At 37.2% G+C, this 21481-nt stretch overlaps 3 protein-coding genes across 7 annotated transcripts in view; all 3 read right to left on the bottom strand.

Annotated features, from left to right (window-relative positions):
• Positions 1–26: 26 nt before the first annotated feature.
• On the bottom strand, positions 27–7887 carry stk24a (serine/threonine kinase 24a (STE20 homolog, yeast)). Its single transcript, XM_008327891.3, has 11 exons — positions 7408–7887; positions 4076–4306; positions 2434–2490; positions 2186–2294; positions 1812–1969; positions 1519–1704; positions 1271–1416; positions 1060–1195; positions 902–970; positions 653–789; positions 27–239 (listed from the first exon to the last, which is right to left on the bottom strand). Exons 1-11 carry the CDS (start codon positions 7447–7449, stop codon positions 206–208), a joined length of 1305 nt encoding a protein of 434 aa, XP_008326113.1. The 5' UTR covers positions 7450–7887; the 3' UTR covers positions 27–205.
• Positions 7888–8652: 765 nt separating this feature from the next.
• slc15a1a (solute carrier family 15 member 1a) lies at positions 8653–16479 on the bottom strand. Its single transcript, XM_008327893.3, has 23 exons — positions 16006–16479; positions 15837–15874; positions 14842–14929; positions 13882–14023; positions 13321–13440; positions 13115–13214; positions 12932–13022; positions 12757–12840; positions 12356–12438; positions 12176–12262; positions 11994–12083; positions 11863–11907; positions 11592–11624; positions 11406–11494; positions 10945–11026; positions 10696–10815; positions 10436–10573; positions 10307–10353; positions 10033–10140; positions 9820–9931; positions 9534–9671; positions 9316–9423; positions 8653–9199 (listed from the first exon to the last, which is right to left on the bottom strand). The coding sequence occupies exons 1-23, from the start codon at positions 16010–16012 to the stop codon at positions 8963–8965; spliced, it is 2187 nt and encodes a 728-aa protein (XP_008326115.1). The 5' UTR covers positions 16013–16479; the 3' UTR covers positions 8653–8962.
• Positions 16480–16983: 504 nt separating this feature from the next.
• The window catches only part of zmp:0000001200 (dedicator of cytokinesis protein 9), a 70038-nt gene continuing 65540 nt past the window's right edge, over positions 16984–21481 (bottom strand). For all 5 annotated transcript variants that reach the window (XM_025063748.1, XM_025063750.1, XM_025063749.1 and 2 more), the window contains 6 exons: positions 20964–21110; positions 20668–20878; positions 19856–20046; positions 19665–19765; positions 19438–19576; positions 16984–18006 (listed from right to left, as the gene is read on the bottom strand). In XM_025063748.1, coding sequence (XP_024919516.1) covers positions 17881–18006; positions 19438–19576; positions 19665–19765; positions 19856–20046; positions 20668–20878; positions 20964–21110 — 915 coding nt within the window. In that variant the 3' untranslated portion in view covers positions 16984–17880. The remainder of the gene's footprint in view (positions 18007–19437; positions 19577–19664; positions 19766–19855; positions 20047–20667; positions 20879–20963; positions 21111–21481) is intronic.

The following is a 21481-nucleotide window of genomic DNA, read 5'->3' on the forward strand; positions in this document are numbered from 1 at the left end:
TTGGCAGTCATAGTGTGGGTAGCCCACTGACTGTCCTACATTATGACATCATCAGATGGTTTGCTAGGACAAAAAGACAGACATTATTAAGGACTGAATGTGAGGGCAGAGATTCCTGGGAGACTTCATTGTGGCTATGAAGGCCAGAGGAGAGGACCTGACTGCTGCCACCAGGGGGAGGTGAGAGCAGGACTGGACACTCCTCTCACTGAGTGGCAGCTGCATTGGGCACAGAAAATCTACCAGAGAGAAAAATCAGACTGGACATGAGTTCACAGACATCAACTACTGGACAGATGTGGATGACAGCTGGAAGATGTCATTATGCTACTGACAGGAAAGAGTTAACTGATTTGTACAATTCCAATTTTAACGCATGGACAGAGTGACACAATGTAAACGGCAATTTGTAAAAAAAAAAAAGAAAAAAGAAAAACATAAATTACATTTAAAAAACAACAAAAACTTGACAGTGGTGAGGACGACAACAAACATTGTGGAAATCTAACGTGTTGTTTCTGTAGATCTGTGACTAAAATAAAAGACTAACATATTCAATTCAGCTTCTCCAAATCTATTTGTATATCCATCCTTCTCACTACAAAAGAGAGTGATTACACGGCTATGATGAAGTAAAACTACCGTTAATTACCTCTGAAGTCTCTGCACTAGTTCAGCCACCAGAGAGTCACAGATGCCAGGGTACGTTTGTTCTGCCAGGGAAATGGCCTTTTGTAGTTCTTCAGCGACTTCAGGGTTACCATTGCTGGCCTCTCTCTTTTGTTTTAGCTGTAAAAGTCATAAAATCAATTCAGGATGAGTTTTTCTAAAATACACAAAAAAAGAGGTGATTAGTCTTAGAATTAAAAGCATTGTTCAGTTGGGGCCTTGTGTGCAGTACCTCAGAAAACAATGGAGAAAATATAGATAATAAGCTTTGGGACATTGGTCGTTTCGGACTCTTGGGAACCTGATGGAACAGCAACAATAGTTAAGCAATTTTATGGTGTAAATCAATTATAGTTTATGTTGTAACCCTAACAGCAGACAGGATATTACAGTCAATTCTTTTATATCTTCTTCCTTGTCCAGCTCAGCAAGCTGTTGTGCTCCATTCTGATCCATTTCTTTGATAGTGCCGAAATCCCATTTTCTATCGGTTACCTTTCCTGGAGGTGCTTTGTCATCTGTCTCACTGAAATCGGATACATTTCATTACTATTTAAACCGTCCATCACTCTGCTGAATAGTGATGCTGCAGACGACTCACTCATCAGAATCCTCGGAGCTGGATTTCTCCTGAGACTGCTCTGATTTCCACCTCTTGTATCTGTCGATCAGTTCCGTCAGGTAGGAAGTCTTTTTGGCGTGTCTCACAATGTACTTGTGCTTTAACAGCTCTTTGGCTGTCGGCCTCTGAGGAGATCACACCACAAACCACACTGTACATGTTAATATAACCATTCTCCGTGTAGTTACAATTTTAGTTTTCCACTTATAAAAGTTGTTCAGTCTTACAAAACTGGGCTCCTTGTTTAGGCAGGCTTCCACAAACTCTTTCAGTGGTTTGCTAAAGTTTCCTTCCAGTGTTGGGGGATTGTTCTTTGGGATGAGAAACAGAACCTTCATAGGATGAAGCTCGGAGTGTGGTGGCTCTCCTTTAGCCAACTCTATTGCCGTTATTCCCAGTGACCAGATGTCTGCCTAGAAACAAAAGGTAATGGTGAGAAATGCATTTAATGACTTGGACGACAAGCAGCTGACAAGCCATAAGGAAATCAAAACAGCCCAACTCAGTGTTTTCTTTTTACCTTGGAGTCGTAGGCAGACTGCTTTATAACCTCAGGCGCCATCCAAAAAGGTGTTCCAACAAATGTGTTTCTCTTTATCTGTGTGTCCGTCAGCTGGCCGGCCACACCAAAGTCCGCCAGTTTGACTTCCCCCTGTTCTGACAGCAGGACGTTGGCAGCTGAAAACAACAGAGGAAAGTTGGAAAATATTCAGGAAAGGTTAGGATTATTATTAACAACATTTTCTTAGTTTTCTCACTACAAACCATACTGAATGCAACACTAAAACTAACTAAAACACATTTTTGCAAATTAGGTTATAATTTATTTATCCATTATTTCATTTTTTTTTTTTTGCAAATTAGTGAGAGTTTTTATAGTCTCCAAAACTTTACCTTTGATGTCTCTGTGTATTTTCTTCTCAGAGTGCAGATACTCCAGTCCCTTCAAGATTTCCCTCAGTATCGTGGCAATCTGCATTTCATCTAGAGCACCTGGTTCCAGCTGGATGCACAGATGTGTGAGGGTGACATCAATTTTGTTATCATTACATAAGAATTAAGATACATAAATGCATTTTCACTATGAAAAAAATGTGTTTCTTCAAACTGATCTTTTATTGGCAACTTTGACATATACTTACCAAATCCAGGGCTGAACCTCCACCTAAATATTCCATAATGATCCATAACTTTGTTCCCTAAAAACATAATCAGGCATTTAGTCCACACAGTATTTAAAAACCAGTTACAGCTAGGAAAAAAATTAGTAGAAAAAGCTATAAAAAAGTCTTTGATTTAACGATTTTAGGCCCATACTGCCATCTACTGTACTAGTGTGTGTAGTCCCAGGGTATGACCTGAGCCTTGATGAGCAATTCATTTTTTATTTAAATCCATGCCAATTGTCACATTTGTACATCCCTACCATGTGCTACCTAGCTAACCACAGTACTACACGTGAAACTGAAACTCAAATTCATTATAACTACTTCAAATTATCATTCCTACTAGTAATACAACTCTGTATGTTTTCAGAGAAGTGCTGTGTGTAGTATTAGGACAGAGCAGGAGAAGGACATAAAGATAGATGATGTTCTCCCCTCTGTGAATGTATCTACAGTTACAGATGGCTGTACTGAGAAGTCTTGTGTTCCTGTGAGAGAAGTTCACACAGACAAGCAGAGTCTGGCACTTCAACTTTACATCTGCGGATGTGTGATCTTATCTGTGTGGTCAGATTTTGACTTTGTTTGAAGACTAATTTTTATTTGTTTTCATATGCAACCTGCTAGTCATGACTTTGAACTTGAGCAGAAATTTAAAGGCTGATACAATATAAATGCTCCACTGGTTAGTTTAATAAATATGTATTCATTCTTTCAGTGATGCACTGTTTATCCCAGCTTTTTTTAGGTGAGAGTTTTGGTTGAACAGTTCAGTGTAGCTCTTCTTTTTATAATTTACGGCAATTCATTATAATATGTTTTACATTTATGTAATGACATGAATTGACATTACATTGCATGGATTATGCTAAATACTCCATTTCATTCTATTCTATATGATTCTATGTTCCTTAGTAGACTACACACAAACTCAATGGAAAAACAGGCTGTTGTTAAAGGCTTAGTGACCACCGACGTGTGTTAAGTTCGATGATAAACGTGTAATTACATCTACTCACTCACACACGCACACACAGCACAGCACAAATGCCATACTTATACACTAAACACAAAGCAGCCATAATTCTCTTTTCCAGCCAACAGCATACTTTCAGCTAATGGACCACTGCCACTCCTTATGGCTGTTAAGTACCACAGTAAATATTGTGAGAGGCATTCTAAGCACCATCACATGTAAAGGTGAAAATCTACCGTACGTAGAAAACGTGACTTGAAACCCGCTGTTGCTGTTGTTCAACTCCCACAGGAGACATTTTTGTCCTATTCAGCGCTAGTTTGGATTATTTATAGAGATCACACTGCATGGGACAGTAGTGTGTTTGAATTAGTTGTTTAAATTCACAGCACATAAATGTCACAGGAGGGTCGCTTTGGTCTAATGCTGTTTATTTTAACAGACTAAATAAAAGACTAAAGATAATACGAAAATAAATGTGTGGCCAACAATGAAGGTTTGAACTGCAGCAATGAAGACAACGATCAGACTTAACATATCCATGACTTCAACAACAGAAATAATTCAAACTAACAAGATACTTCAATCCTAGGTCAAACTTCAGTGTGGGAAATAATGCATCACCATAATATTAAGGATTACCTTGAGATAGGATCCAAAGTATTTGGTGATAAATGGACTGTCACACTGACTGAGGACGGTGATTTCCTGTTGGATGTCCTCTATGTCATCCTCCGCCTCCTCCAGATCAATTATTTTAATGGCCACAACCTTTTGAGTCCGTTTGTCAATGCCTTTAAAAACTTCCCCGAAAGAGCCTTTTCCTATTTTGTCCAGCTTGGTAAAGAGCTCCTCTGGGTCAGCTTTGAAATTCTGTGTAAGAGAGATGAGAATGGGGAAAAGAATTAGGAGATTTTAGTCAGGAAACTTACATTGCAAAGGAAAGCAGCAAACATTCAGCAAATTCAGTGTGGACTTTAAAGTTCAATATAAGTAAATACTGTAAGTAATTATGATTTTACAGTTGTGTTCTGCTGTTTTGCATTGGTTGACCTAATTGATCACTGATAGAGTCAGGAGGTTAAAACACCAGAACTCATTATCACCAGTGCCCTGTCTGCTGTGCATAGACAAGTATGTCAAGTCAAGTGTAAGTTTTGTTTTGCATAACTGAAACCTTTCTGTTCAAGGAATATATACATAAACACTCCACCACAAGTTTGCTTCGTTCTAGAAATTAGCATGTTACAACCACACTACTAAGATGCACTACTTAAAAATACACATCTGTTACTCAAAGCTCAAACCCAGAGAAACTTCAAACAATCACCTGAACCCTGATGATCTAATTCATGTTTAATTGGTTAACTAGTACCAGCAGTGGCCAATAAACCTATGTATATTCTGCAGATCAATGGGAAAGCAGATTTCTACAAATTGTTTCCTGTATTCTACTTGTCTGTATGGACAAAAGTCAGCTCAGGCCAGGCAGTGGAAAACTGCACTCATTCCAACATGAACATGGCTCCAGATATAGAGATAGATGAATGGGAGTCTTTTTGGGAAATTGTGAATTATGTGAATAGATAAATTACATAATCTTAAGTTACAACTTTCCTAAGTGGCTACATTCTGTACAAAGGATAATGATAAGCAGTAATTCCCCACAATTGGCTGCAGAGTTAATTTAAAAATCCTTCTCAATTTCAAATTTGCTCAGTTAAATCTATGTAGGGGACCACACTGTTATATTTTGCTGAACTATTTGAAAGAGCTGAGAAATAAGCATAATTGAGGTTCCATGCCTTGACCAGCAAACAGATTATACCAATTTAACATTTTTAAAAAAACTTTCCTTGAGAGCTTCAGTTAGGCTGAAATCATTTGACCATAATACAAATACAACTAAGGTCTGATGACACCCCCCACCAAGGTCTGGACAGAAACTAAAGGACTATCTCCTGACTTATTGACTGCTCTTAATGGCTTATTTCCCCATGGAGCACCAGGAGGGGGGAGGAGGTAATGGTCTTCTTGATGGCAGTTCAATTTTCCTCCACATAGTTCAATCACTAGACTCAAATGCTTGAGTGGTGTTTGCGCCGTGCCATCATTTCAAACACAAACATAGTAAAGACTCAATTTGAAAGCTGCAATTTTTGATTAGTATATTTTTGTTGTGGATACAAATACATTTAATTCAAGTTTGATATTTTAGCAGTCATCATTAGACCTCAGCACAGCAACATAGCTCAATGGTAAAACAACCAGGTAACCCAGACATAAGCATTTGATCTGTCAGCTCTTGGTGCAAATTTCTGTTATTGTGCCCCCTGAGATCAGTTTCCTGTAAAAGTCCTAATGCATGGTGGTCAGGCATTTATGGAAGGGGGGATGAGTAGCAGAAAAAACTGCCAAGGGGCAGTGGGGAAAGGGTGTCTTTATTTATGAAACAAACAGGAAGGTTTGTGCAAATTAGAGTAAATGATGAACACAACACCAAGACGACTAAGATAACCCTGCTGTAATTAGCCATTAAGGTGACAATTATAACTAGAACGTTTGTTGTCAGTAAAAATAAAAAATAAAAAAACAAAATAAAATTACAAAACTGTGACCACTCACTTGCTTTAGTCACAGCTGGCAGATGTACTGTAGCTGTATGTAATCTTCCACTAAAAGCATGTGTTTGATGTTCTTCGATCTCTACCACTGAACCGTAGTTGTCTGGTGTCAAGCCTGCACCACACCCCTTTAGTCTGATGGCTTCGTGCCAGTTCTGTCTCTTTCTCATCCGTCTGCTAAGTAAGCAGCAGACTGGACAAACCACTACATCTTTCAGACACATTTGGTCTTTGCATGCGCTGATTACCGTCATGTGGGTGTTGTCAAAAGAATATTATAATAATAGTCACATATTTGTGGGTTATGTAACACAAGCAGACACATGGTATCAGTGAGATCATGTGCTGACTGATCTTTTATTCAATTGATGAAGCAAATCAAGAAATTCAGTCAATTTCTAATTTAACTGTATAAAGAAGGGCTTTCATACAAATACAATTAAATACACCAACACTAATTTTTAAAAACAAGCATAATTGAAACATCTCTTCATCGCCATCTCCAATAAATGTAGTATTTAAAAGGTACAATATGCAGGATTTGATCGATTCTAGTTTTAAAATCACAAACCTTTAACTGTCATTAGGAAACAAAATGTTTAGTTCCCTCAATGTGGGAGAATGTAAAAACATTGTAATTCAACATGGGCGAACACAACCATTCATCCATTTGAAGATCTTTAAACTATGCATCGTTGTCACTATTCATATGCAATCAAAGTGCACTTTGATCGCTTAATTTTTTTATATCTCTGCTGCATTACAGTCAATTGCTCTTTATTATTGTAAGTGATAACCGCCTAAATAAAGTTGGTAATCAGTTTCCTGGTAACTTGAGGTTAAATTCCAGAAGCGGAATTTGTACTTTATATGCCGCATCATAAATGCAATCTATTTCTTTTCCATTTCACATGTACATGGAGTTTTTACTCATTATTTGGTTTATAAAATCATTACTGGAATCCTTGTATAAGAACATATACATTTTATTTTGGTTTAGAATAGACGTCAGAACTAAACTAGACATTATTGCTTTCAGATCTGCAACCTTGTAAAAGTTTTGGTAAATCACTCAATTATTTTTTAATTAATTTATTCTTTAAATTAACGCTGTAGTAGTTTAAATTGTCATACGACTTGTATGGTTAAACCAAGGAACGTAAGGATTTTAAGTCCCGTCGTTAGCTTAGGTTTATACCATTAAGTTTTAAATATGACACTCAAACACGTCAACATTTCTTTGTGATGGAAAAGTTACTATGACAACTTTCTTTGCTGATAGCGAAGTCCTCCTGTTCTTAGCACTGACCTCAAATATTAGGTGAATTAATTTAAATATGAAGTTTATACCTGAATCCCCGGTAGTCCACTCTGAATAGGAGAGTGAGCCATGGCGTCAGATCGCTCTTCTGCTCGCTTTATTGGCAGTTAATTTCCTCAACACACGAATATTTTTGACCAGGTGCCTGTTTCAAGTTGTTCAAAATAGTAAAAGAGGTCTTGGTGTTTCTCTCTTGAAATTCACAGGACTTCTTAGACTGTAGTCGGAGCCGCTTGTCTTCACCTCCCTTTCCTTCCGCAACAAGAGAGTGTTAGCGGTGTTAGCTACTTTAGCAGGTAGTTAACGGAACAAATGTACCTCCCACTGTGGTCTCTTTGTCAGAGGTAGGTATTTCCCTGTGTAAACGCCTCGAATGTAATTTCAAAGTGCTGCACTTGACAAATGAATGCACGCTGATATCTTCTTGTACTGCTTCTTCTTCTATTCCCTCATTACTTCTCTCCAAAGCCCGGCGCCATCTTGCTTAATGTCATTTACGATTTCCGCACAGCCAATCAGAGGAGTCTGTTTGTGTGACGCAATCGTAAACTAACATACGTCACAGGAAAACGGATGTCCGCACAGGTGCCGAACACGTGTATCCATAGAAAAGTTTTTCTAGGCACAAAATGAATTCCAATATAATAACATATCAAATAATAGTAAGGGAATACAAATAAACAAAAATAGATACTTATTTAAAATAAATTATTATTTAAACATTATTTAAAAACAATTTAAAAATGTATTTAATATAAACGGTTTAAAAATAAATAAACAAAAGTTTATTACAAACCAATAAGTGTCATTTTTCTCTTAAGAAATAGGTGTAAATAATTTGTGATTTTCAACAATTCATGTTTTAGAAAACGCTAAATTCTATAGCATTTTTTATTTAATTTAATTTAAAGTCAAGCTAAGAAATGTCAGTTAAAGTGTTAATCTTCAATACATGAATGTTAAAAAACTGTGAAGGATATTCTACTGAATTAAAACTGTGATGTGCTACAAATGTGTCTGTAAAGCATACTGGTCCTCAATATGTTACATTTTAGATGTTATAAAACCAGGCAGGTTTTTATGTGAAAATGTAGATTTAACTCAATGTTTTTTTAAATATATATGCGTGTGTGTGTGTATGTATGTATACATAAATATATATCTATATATAGATATATATATATAGTTAGACAGCTTATACTCAAAGTGTTCTTGTATCTTTTTAGTTGTGTTTGTGCTTTTAGAGATAGTCATTCCCAACAATAAACCACAATAGGATTTATTTTTAATGTCAACAGGTATAAAACTTACACAAAAAAGTGATGGGGTAGTTTTGTGCGATAAACAAATATTAGAAGCAAATCATTATTCTTCTTGTCTTAAATTTAATAATTTCTTAAAAAGCTTAATGTGCCTTACTAACAAACATGAAACTTACATATATATGGAAATAAAATAAAAAATAGACACATACATTTACAAAAGGAATACTGAGAGAATTACTATACATTTCCTGCCTAGACTCAGACTGTTATACTTTGGATAGAAATATATAAAAATGCCAATCTTGTTGATTCTGTGTGTTCACATTCGGGTCTGTTTGCCTTTAACGTCTTCAATATGGGATTCATCTGAGTGTCTCTTAGCCATCTGAAAGCCTGGCTTCTTTTGTTTGCTCTTATCATCCTCATCATCGTCAGCATTTTTTCTGAACTTGGCCTCAATTTCTGCAGGGTTGATGTAGGTGTAGAAATAGGCCATGAAGGAGAAGATGACACACACTACAACCAGGAGAGAGGCAAAGAGAACATACTCCGCCCACTGTGAGATAAGAGGTGAGAGGAGGTCATTATGTGCTGTAAATATCATTTGATTTGCAGACATAAATATGTTTAGTCAAAGATGGTGGGAGCTGAAATCACTGTGGGACATTTTACCTTTTTGGGAATCTTTGCAAGCTCAGCCACAATCAGGACAATGAAGTTGCCAATGGCAACAGTCAACAACCATCCTGCCTGCAGCACAGCTTTCATGTTGCTGGGTGCCTTGGGAATAAAAGTACATTAAGTTAAGAATTACATATAAAACGATTTCACATTTATACCAGAAACACTGTTTATTTAAATTTAAATTAATTGAGTTTATTTTTTTTTACCTGTGAGTATGAAAATTCCAGGCCAGTAACAGAAAACATCACTTCACCAACTGTTATAAAAAAGTACTGTGGGACCTGAAGGGCCATAGACACAGAATTGGGCTGGATGTCTTCTATTCTAGTGACAGAATCCTGACACTAGAACCGAAAGAAAAAAATATAATATTAGACCAGCTGAGATTTTGAACAACCTGAACAAACTGTCTATCAGAATAGAATACAAGATTATCAAACATCACATGGAGGATGGTGATTTGATACAGATTTTAATTCAGCTGATACTTACAGAGGGTCCAAAAACTAGATCACCACGGATGAAGAAAGTGTTTGAACTTCCATATCCAAATTGTGTGCTATAGTCACATGACTGTGGACCTTGCTGCAGTGTAAATGTGACCCTGATTCAATATATATATATAAAAAAAAAACATTTCAGTACTGTTTGTTCAAAATGTTTTGGATTAACATCAGGGAAGTTCAAATGAAAAACAATTCTTACTTTCCATTTCTGATTTGAGAGTAGTTGTAAAAAGACAGCGGCTCAAAGACTCCAAAGTTGCTTGTAGACGTTGATATGTTCACTGCTTTACTCATTCCATTTATGAAACTGACAGTTTTTTTAAAAAAAAGGAACAAAAGTAGTAGTAAAAAATGTAAAGCAATGAACAATTTGCTCTTAATGCTTAATGCTTATATTTCCTTTAACATAACTCAACTTTCTATGATTCATTTTCTTTCATGTGTTTACAAATTTACCCTTATATTAAACTCACCGGATTTCATTGATGCCTTCATCTGGTTTAGAAGTCAAATCAATAGACTGAGAAAGAAAACAATGTCATTATTAAAGACATATCAGGGACATAAGATTTATTTTATCCTGATGTATACATCACACTGACCAGAGGCCATTTTCCATGATGGCTGGAAATAAGAACCGTTTGTCGCATCCCGGCAGTTAAAGTGAGTCTCACCACTTCAGATCCCACAACGGAAGCACTGATTGTTCCAGGTTGAAATGTGTAGTAGTCATTGCTGGCCTGTGGAGGACATCATTAGTTTAAGCTGTGTCAGCTGTGAGATTAGTAAACAACAGCTTTTGAATTGCAGGGTTTGACTAATTGACAAATGTGGTGTAAAAGTCACTGATAGGAGGATATACCTGAGCTGGAAGAAGTGTCAGAGGCTCATGTCCAGGCAGGTCAACTGTGACAGATTCATTGGCAGTGTTAATTAACTTCAGCTGACTCTGGGAGCTTGTTGGGAAAATGGGCAGCGTTTTCTGAAGGAAAAGACAAAATGAAATGTATTCTCTTTATGGTGTAGTACACTGTTAAGTTTTAATATTTGTAATAGAAAAATAAAGAGTGGATTTACTGGTTTAATGTGAAATACTGTACTGTCTACTTACATCGATTTCAACCTGAACCAAAGCAGCACAGACAAAGGCTAAAGCCGCCATAAACATCCCCACTGTCATTCTTTTCAGAGGTCTGTTGAATTAACATCAAGTTAGGCAATAATATACACAATTTTATTACATACATCTACATGTGACTACTGCTATATCAGCAACAAGGATATAAAGGCTAGCCCAATGCTAAGCTTTGTAGCTTTCTTGCTAAGGAGATTATAATTTGTAGGGATGTTAGACAAATTTCTCTAAAATATTTGAATCATTGTTTTTATATATATATTGACTAAAACTAGTTCAGTAGCAATAAAACAAGCAGTTGTATGACACAGCTAATACTGCCAATTATCTTTTTTTCTTTTAAAATATTATTTTGAAGTATTTATTTTGGTATCAAGAAGCTACATCATGGACAGCAAATATTATGTGGGCGTTCCATAATTAAAGAAAATACTTACGTGAAGTTCAGGCCACACTTTTTGATCAGTGGATAGATCAGACTGTCCATGATGGGCACCAGAGTCAGGATCAGGATTGGGTTGAGTGTCTGTCAGTTACATTATTTGCACCATGTTGTCAAAAACAAAATGCTGAAAACCAATGATGAGATACATCTAACTGAAAAATATAATATTTTATTTTACCTGCATTTGGTCTGGTTGTATGACAAGAAGTCCCTGCAATACAAAGGAAGTAATTAAAACATTAAGAGGGGAATTGGACTCACCAGTTAAATAGTAGTGACTATCGTTTGTACACTGCACACTGTGCCCTGTATAATGGACGATTTATCACCATACATTTGGGCACCGTTACAAAATATGTATATATGGTATGTCCACTATATAGTGAGCTATGTAGGGTGTTTGTGTGTGTGAGAAGGGGTTTGGACGCAGCCAATGTCTCCAGACTTACGAAGTTTCCATCCATGGTCGTGGCTTGTAAAGTCCATCTAGAGCCCTGAAATAGAAATTAACCATATATTGTTGTGTCCAGTGTCAACAATGCCACTTTTGCCAATTTTGTTCAGACAGACTTCAAGGTACCTTTTGGTCAAACAGGGTCCAAAACATTGGCAGTGGGATGTATAAAAAGAGGACCTTCAGAACCATTTTGATTTGAGCAATGAGGAGTTTCTACATGAAGGCAATCAGAAGGTGAATGGTGAACAGCCATTAGCATCTTGTACCATTTGTGATAAAAGTAATTTAGGTAAAGGGAGACATACATCATATTTCTCCTCGGCCCAGTCCATCCAGTGGTCCCTCTTTGGGTAATGCTTGCTCCTGTGCCTATAGCGGTTTTTAATCGCAAACTGATTGATAAAAAAAGGCATAAGGTAAAAATGTTTTCAGAAACATCTAAAGAAGCAATGGTTTTACCAGCACAATGTTTTAATTTGGCTCACCCCGATGCATTTGGACACGTCCAACATAATGTTTCCCTGTGGCTCAGCCTTGTAGTACATACCACTTCCAACGATGAATACCACTGTTCAGGACAATGGGTTAAAAAAATCATTACATTTTTTAAATGCTTTTATTTATATAAAATTATATAAAATGTTGTATATTACTGCAAGGACTAGAGGGAGCAAAGGGTTAGGGTTGATGGGTCACACATCTTAGCAGATAGAGAGCAGCAGAATTGAAAAGGAAGGTCTATAAGACAGTAGTGAAAGCTGCTATGATGTGTAGACCTTATGTTAAACTGGAGTTGGTGGAGCCTCAAAAAGTAGTAGAAGCAGAAGAAGAAGAAGAGGAAGAGGACAAGAAAGGAGAAGAAAATGTATAGAGTAATAAAACGTACCGAGTGCGACCACCATTAATGCTGCAGGGACACCAAAGGCCAGGGAGTAACACTTCTGCTGACTGTAGATGCCACATTCCTGAGCTGCAGATAAAGTCATTTATTATCCAGTTACGATCTGAAATGTTTAACTTTATAACACCGACTGACATCACGTCCTTTTCATCGACTCTACCTCTGAGAATTGGAGTAATAATGGTCGACAGCAGACTCCCACCATTGATGCACAGGTAGAACACAGAGAAGAACGTTCTCCTTTGCTTTTCCTGCACACATTACCGTTTGTCAATGACTTCCTGTCCTGCACTCGAAATATTTTAAAACACACGAGTCAAGGAGAAGAGTGTGATTTCCTGACCTGATCATCACTGAACTGGTCTCCACCAAAGGCGGCCACGCAAGGTTTTATGCCTCCAGTACCAAGAGCAATTAGAAAGAGGCCCACCATGGACATGGAACTGAAATACAAAGAGCACAAAGGCATTGGCATCAGGGAAGAAAAGGAAACGTCCTGAATTACAACCTTTAGTTTCTATCACACTTTCTAGTGGAGGAGAAACTCACACGTGGAAGGTCATGTTGTTGGGAGTCCCATCTCTATCTGTGTCAGTGATGTCATGGACTGCACTGATAGCCATTGTGATCTGACCAATTGCATAAACAATGGACAAATAGATGATAGTCCTGGGTAAGAGACAAAAAAGAGGACAAGTGAGAACAGAAAACAGAAAAGCTGTAAAAGAAAACATTGTCAGTTATGTTGCCACTGTCTTTAATTTCCATTTTTCTTGTGTTTTACAGCTACAATACATTACTTCCACCGAGTATCTGAAGTAACTTTTATCGTTATTCTTTCTCCACTCCGTCATGAATATTGTCCCGTTCTGAAAAGCTGTTCTCTAAAATCTCCTCTGTTTTATGATGAGGCCTGTTAGCATTTCCAAATGGACCCTGGCAAACACTGACAGACCCGCACCTGGGTCCTTGGAGAGCTCAGACTAATATCCAGCATGATCAATAATTTAGTACTGCTCTCAGAGGATATTATAAAGGATGAAATAGTTCTCCATCAGCCTGTGTATGAATCTCGTACATTCACGCACATGTCAACAGAAGAGAACTCACTTGAACTTTCCCAGCCAGGAGTCGGCCACGATGGCCCCGAGGATGGGGGTGAGGTAGCAGAGGGCCACGAAGGTGTGGTAGATGGAGGTGGCCAAGTCATCGTCCCATCGCAGGAAGTATTTGAAATACAACACGAGTACAGCTGTGTGGAGAAGAGGAGTACACAAAGGTGGATGTGGGTGTTAATGGCAGTATTTAGTATTTTAAGCAGCACCTGTAAAGCACCAGCATCCTCTTTAAAATATTTAAGGTAACTTTTGGACCATTTCTTAAATGTCGTGTTTTTGTTTTTGTATTTTAAGGTATTTGTATTGGCTATTAATGTGGCTAATTTCTAGTATCTCATTTGGTTTTCATGACGTACCTTATGTGTTATTCTATTTAATTTGCTTGACTATGTTTAGCTATTTTTTTTGTTTAACTTTAGCCATTTCTATTCCATCTTCAAGGTATTAGCCATTTGTGTGTTGGCCATTTTACAAGGTTAATATTAATTCATATACTAGTTTTTTGGTACTAATTATATGACTAATGTTTTTATTATTTTTTTAATAACTGGACATTTTACACATCCCATTATCATTATGACCTGTGATAATCACCATGGTTAGCTTGAAGGTACCAGCTGATGTGATGATTCCACTGTATTATTATTTCTTCTTCTGAATACTTAATGGTACTCTAAAAGATAAAGTAAAATAGCAGGACAGCTTTGACATAAAAATGAATTATTATCAGGGACAAAGTTGATAGAACATCTTTTTCCTTTTTGATATGTTATCCTTCACAATAACTTAAACCAAGTCTGTCCCTGACCTTTGCCCTCATCACAACAGATTTTACAGCTGCAGATATGGAGGTTCCTGTTTGCTGCCACCAACCACCTCCTCTGATCTGCATGTCTTATTACTGTATTACTGGACAAATCTGATAAAAACAGTTGAAGAAGTGAAATATTACCTCGCATTCCATAGTATGAGAACCTCTCACAGAACTCATTCACAACAATGAAGAAGATGCTGAGCGGGTAACCACACACCAGTTTGCTCTGGGGGATAAAAGATGTTCAGGCTTTAACTAAGGCAACAGTTGATTCAATTACAAAAAGAATGTACAAAATAGTATAATATATCTCTATAAATATCCACAGTTACTACCTGTCAAAGTGTATTTTAAAACTAAACTTGTCAAATTTTGATTCTTAAGTTTAATTATTAACTACAGCTGTTAAGATAAACATAATAAGGGTTAAAGGTCAAATACAATATAATATAGTAGATCGCCATGAAAATAAATGACTTAGCTAAAAAATAAATAAATGAAAAAATAATCCATTGATTAAAAAATAAAAAAAGGTTTTACTGCTTGGACTAATAAAGATGGCTGCCTTGTTGTTGTTTGAGCCAATCATGGGCCATTAAGAGGTTTTTATTTGATCCCAGCTGAATAATTAATTCAGATGTTTATTTAAAGTTAACATGTTTAGTGGCCTATGCTAAGCAATATAACAAATCACTTCCCAATTCAATTTAGCAACCTCTTAAAATCTATTTTAAGATATTTTTTAAAACTAGCATGACTTAATCGGACTCTTCCAAGCTTAGTCAACTAAACATTATGTAATTCTTTACTGATTTTAGTCTGCAGCTTTATGCTACAGTTAATATCTTAGAACGAACAATTTTGTCATTTATAATTTTAATATTTCACAAACAAACATAATAACCAACATTTAACCCACATTATTTCGTTTTTTAAAATTAAGCTATCTATTATCAACAGTTGATATTTTCTTTGCAAAGTTATACACAAACAAAAAAATAAAATGTGGCATTTAAAAGCCTAATGCATAAAATACAAAACAATATAAGTTGAGCTAATCAATTTTAATTTTCTTTTCATGAGTCTTAGCCTTTCTTTCTTGCCCGGCAGCAGAAATTAAAATCCAACTTTACCGTTCCTCTCCTCTCCTTCTTCTCGGGATCCTTTTGTTCTGCACAAAAAAACAGAACTCATTTAAGAAAACATGTCGTGGCATCAACATCATCAACAAACATGTTTTTAGAACTGGCTTTCACTTAATTCCTAGACATCTGTAAGAAGAGATTTGACTCCACAGCTCACCTGCCATGATGCCTGATCGAGGCTTCTCTCCCACTGGTCTGGCAGATGAATATTCCTCCGAGATTGCTCGTCTCTGTGGTCACTGACTTCTACTCCAGCAGTGACAGTGGGATTGTGATGTCGTATTATTGCTCCTCATTAGTCCTGGTTGAGCCTTTCACTTTGCTGACTGTGTTCTTTTTATGATGGGTGGGAACAGGAGATACCTTGAGATAGGAGGTTTGTACGTGAGGGGTGTTGTAGAACGACCAGAGAACTCTTACAGCTGTGCTCTGGCACTGAAGCTGTTGTCACTATGAACATGTGCTCGGATGAATCAGAATCAACCCCAAATATGACCTGACTGGGACTTTAGTTGAGTTTTACCTCAGTATCTTGGAGCCATGAGACTTGGTTCGTCACTAAGATGAGCTGCTGTAAAACTCAAGTCCAAGACCTGGACTCCAGCACTGAGGACTTTAAACTCTAAGTACTTGTCTTATGTTTAACTAAAATTTACTTCAATAATTGAACATGGACTTGAGAGCCCAAAAACTCAGTAAGAAATGTTCTTAAGCAACTTGAAATTCAACTTTTAACTGAGGAACTCTAGTTGAACTTGATCTATGTTTTATAGATTTATACATATTATGAAGTGTTGTTTTATAGATTGATATAGACTGACTCATTTTAATGTGGTTATGTTTTTAGTCAGATGAACTTGGACAATAAATTGTGATAAATAATTCCTGACTTTACAATCACTTCTTCTGTGACTCAGATACATGAAAATAGAATACTGCCGTAGTACTTCAATAAAAAATAAATTAAAACCAGTGAAAAAAAACAAGATGCTTACCTGAGAGTTCATATTCACTTTTCTCATTCTGACACAAATCCTTAAATAACAATTGTGAATCAAACATTTCCAAACATTTCCAGAACCAGATAAACACAGAGAGACTGTTCCATTACCACATAAAGTAAAAGATGAAGAACTCCAGAGAAATGAGTGCATTTTATTTTAAAGCATAAGGGAACATTTGTTTACAGCAGAACAGTGAATTTGTGTTAAATAAAAAAACAAAACAAAAAAACATGTCGCTGTCCGAATATAAAACAATTTCTTGAACATTTGAACACTAAAACGGTAAAAGCTTCATGTTACTCCCACAGTAGGCGTTCATTTTGGTTCCGCACCTTATCGCTTTGGCATGAAGGTGAACATGTCCTTTACAGTGTATTAGCCGCACACAGCAAGATACTTTGCAAATATTGCACACACTCCTTTGTTTATATGTACATTAATGAACAGAAATGAATATATAGTTTCTTATGCAGTGGCTTCAAATATTTAAAAACACATTTAAGACGCTGAATTGATTCAACGGTAAAATACCAACAAATACCCATCCTTTTTTTTAAGTTTGCAGTTCTGTAGAAATAGAACGTCATTTACAGAGAAACAGAGCGTCGAGAGTCCCAGCATATACTGTTGATCAGGACATCGAGTGGCTTATAAAAGTGGAATACTGTACAGGAGAAAATACAATGTGTAACATTATAAAATAAACTCAACTGGGCTCTGGAGAGGAAGTATGATAACATGCATATTAATATGTCCATAGGAAGGTTTGTCTCAAATCTCAGGCCTCACCTTGTCTCCCCTAAGCTGGCCTCTTCCAGCACACTCCCTGTGCCAGCTGTGTTTGTTCAAACAGTCCAGTGCCTTGGTCACAGTCGAGCCAAAAGAGTCAGAGGTGCTAACGTTTGTCTGAGCTCATGAGTCAGTCTACTTTATATCCAACAAAATCAGGATTCAGTTCACAGGCACATGCCTAGTTTCTGGGTGACCTCAGAGACACCCGGGGTCATGGATATCCCAGGTCGGCATCATCATACCACAGAAGACGAACTGGGGATGCCATGGATGGTAGCACTGGTGGGCGTGCCGCTGATGGCGTTAAAGATATGGAGCGAATCAGGAAGAACGCTCTTCATGCCGTCTTCTACAGGACTGATCTGAAAGAAGGAAAAACCACCAAGAAGTTACAAAACTGAGTTTTTTTCTTTCTTTGGATTTAAACTCAAGCCAAAGAACAGTTTGACCAGTTTGAGAAGTTTGAATTTTCAATTTACTGCAAATGATTAAATAATGGGATTTGAACAATAATGTTATTGTGTTATGTAAATAGATAATTATTATTATCTGGTCTTTGCTGTAAGTGGTTTTTATGTGCAGATTGAAAGTATATTGATTGTTTTTTTCTTATAGCACACTATACTGTCATATTGACCGTTGTCAATAATTAAATTGTCATTCATATAGAGCAGGTGCTGACAGGTGTTTTTGTCACCTTTGCACTGTTAGCGAGCAGCTCCACCTGCTCATATTATTTACACCAATCCAAACTGAGATATGAACAGTCATATGTACAGTAAGAAACAAACTTCTCAACCCTTAATAAAAAAAATCATGAAGACAGTCTCACAAAATGGTGAAAAAGTTGGAGGCATAAAAAATAAACAGTGCAAACTAAATTAATAAAAGTAAAACATGACCAAAATAAAAATTATATAAAAATGAAAAAGTTAAAACACACATTTGCATGTACTGTACTCTCAATGTAATGCCAATCCAGAGTATGTGGACTGTATGTACATGCACACATACAGTAAAATGCAGTAAAAACATGCAAAAAAGACAGAGATAATGTTGGTCTAGCCAGTCAGGGAAGGTTCCAGTATAATTAGCATTAGTTGTTTCAAATAATACAAGAGTATTTTCATTTATTGCAGTCATATTCAAGAAGGCCTGGCTGTGCTGTGATCAGATAACCCAAGGTCAACGAAAGGGACTTTGGATTTAGCCTGAAGCTTCAGACTGTACTACACTGAACTGGGATTGATTTTTTGGTTTTGTTTTTATGAACTTTGCTTGAGTCTTTCTGCTCCTGAATTCTGACTGGGATGTTAAATGTTGCACCTACATTATTGATATTTGAATTAATATAATGGAGAGAGAACTCATTTCATTTAATTTATTATCAAGAATTCTTGACATAAATTGTGAAGGACCAATAAATAAAGGTGTAACTAAATACTAATCCAGATAATATTATGGATCAGAGATGAGTAGAACCAATGGTTATGGTGAGGGTCAAGATATGTTTGCCCTTTGAGGCATCAGATAACATCTGAGAACAGATGTCACGTCTGAGTCTGGCTGGACCAACGATCAATACGTCAGCTTTTATTCAGCTTTTATTCAGCTGCCATTACCATCCAATCTGCTCGTGGAAGCAGGAAAGAAAAACAGAGACCGTTGTTATCAAGAACACTGTTATCAGTCACATTATCAAAGACTTCATGAATGACACTCGGTGGTGTGTGAGGTGAATTACAGCTGTAATCTCAGTCATGCAGGAGGTGATTGCACCGTTTGACTCGTACCTGCTCGTGCATGATGATGGACAGCTCTCTGGCCAGGTCTCTGTAGTTGGCTTTCATTTCATCATGATACTCCTGCTGGTCTTCTTTGATCAGCCGCTCGTTGATGCCTAAACCGTGGCCACAGGCCTCCACGAAATGCCTGTGTAAGAGGTTGTGTGGGTCGGTGTTAAAGCAGAATCACAACAAGTCCATTAACATGGTCATAAATAAGGCTCTGAGGTTTCTACCTGAAGACTTCTTTCAGCTGTTTGACTTTGTTATCTGGATACTTCTTGGCGCTTGAGTCATCCAGAAAAGCTCGCGCATATGCCAGTGGTCCTGCGTTGACCTGGTGAAAATCAGAAAGCGGTGTTGAGTTTTGATTATTTCATGACAGTTTATTAAAGTAAACTTGCTGCTGGTACTGAGAATCAGGCACCTGCACGCTGATGCTGCCCTGCAGTTTGAGCTGCAGTCGGATCATGTCCACCTCACTGGCAGAACACAGCTGTTTGATCTCCGCCACCTTCTTGCTCATCTCATCGATGGCCACCTCGATGGGGCTCAGGTCAGTGTGGTGCTGATACATCACTGCAATACGCTTCTTCACGTAAGGGAAGCAATGTGTGGCTGCAGGACAAACACACAATCAGAGGAGCGTGAGCAGCTTGATTCTAAATTTAAGTAAATTCATATTTTTTTTCTCCCTAATCTGCTGTTCTAAGTTTTACAACAGTCAATCTTTTTCCCAGACAGTAAAAATAAGGAGACAGAGGGATAAGATCAAACCTTTGGATCTTCTGCCTACATAAAACCATAAAACTCTGATTAGGATTAGGAAAGCATCTTGTCATACAGCTGACATGCTGGAAAGCTAATCAAGATTTCAAGTCATTCACCAGAACCTCATGTGTAACTGCGTATTCACACGTGACCCAGCCCTCTGAGTCAGCCCTGTAGGAACTTAAATGAAGGGACAACAGGTTCGATCATTTATTTATATATATATATATATATATATATATATATATATATATATATTAACACGGAATGATGCACACTGCTTATCCATTTCCATTCAAACTATTGTTGTTTATTTCGTCAAATTTTGGCTTTTCTTTTTAGAGGAAAATGTATCAAAAACAACATAGGAAGTTACCAGGGGCTAAATAAAAAAACATCCGACATAAAGTGAGGACGTCCATATTCCTGCTTTGCTACAATATTATAACACAGGCTATAGTCACATACTTGTTAATATCGTCCTGCGTTTGCACTGCTCCTCCACTCCGCCCTGCTTTTTGCCTGATATAGTGAACGGCATCTCAAAGACAAAGCGACGAATGTTGTGGCTCCTTTCAAAATCTGTCTTCCTGTCCACCAGCTCCTTCTCCTCCAGGTATGGAGTGACATGTGTCACCTGAATGTACGCGTACTTAGAGTCCAGGTCTTTGGGGTTGATCTGCAACAGGTCAAAGTCACTACAGTCAGGACGCTCATGTGTAAAACTCTTACAGGGAGAAGAAATCCTCATGACAATGGCTCACCCTTCCAGAGTCCTGGATCATCTTCACATTTTCCTGTCCAAACTTGTCAGAGTAGAGTTTGAGGAGCCTCTGGGATATTTCAGACAGGGGGGTGAACTTGGGTTCTTTGTAGATGTACTCCTTACCGTCCTCATCCTCAAAGAAGCCCTAGGAAATGAGATGACAGAAAATGAGCTGTTCAGAAAGTAAAGAGTGGGTTTCATTGAAAATCTATATTTTTATATAAATAATAATAATAATAAATCAAACAGTGCCAAATCAAACTGAACATTAATGAAGAGTTATGAATGGGAGTCATTATGAGGATTGGGTTTAGTTCAGGCCTAAGGTCTGTGAGTCTCTATCTAAAGTCTGTGTACAGAAGTAAAACACAGTGGAGACTTCAACTAGAGTCAGTTTAGAGACAGAACAAAGACAAAGACCAGGTCACTGACTTTGGAGGAACTACAGCAGAAACACTTAGTTACAGTTTCATGTTAAAACTGAAGAAATGGCTGAAGACATGAATTCATTAGACC

Source organism: Cynoglossus semilaevis, chromosome 16 (genome assembly GCF_000523025.1).
Source record: "Cynoglossus semilaevis isolate Cse_v1.0 chromosome 16, Cse_v1.0, whole genome shotgun sequence".
NCBI classification, from domain to species: domain Eukaryota; kingdom Metazoa; phylum Chordata; class Actinopteri; order Pleuronectiformes; family Cynoglossidae; genus Cynoglossus; species Cynoglossus semilaevis.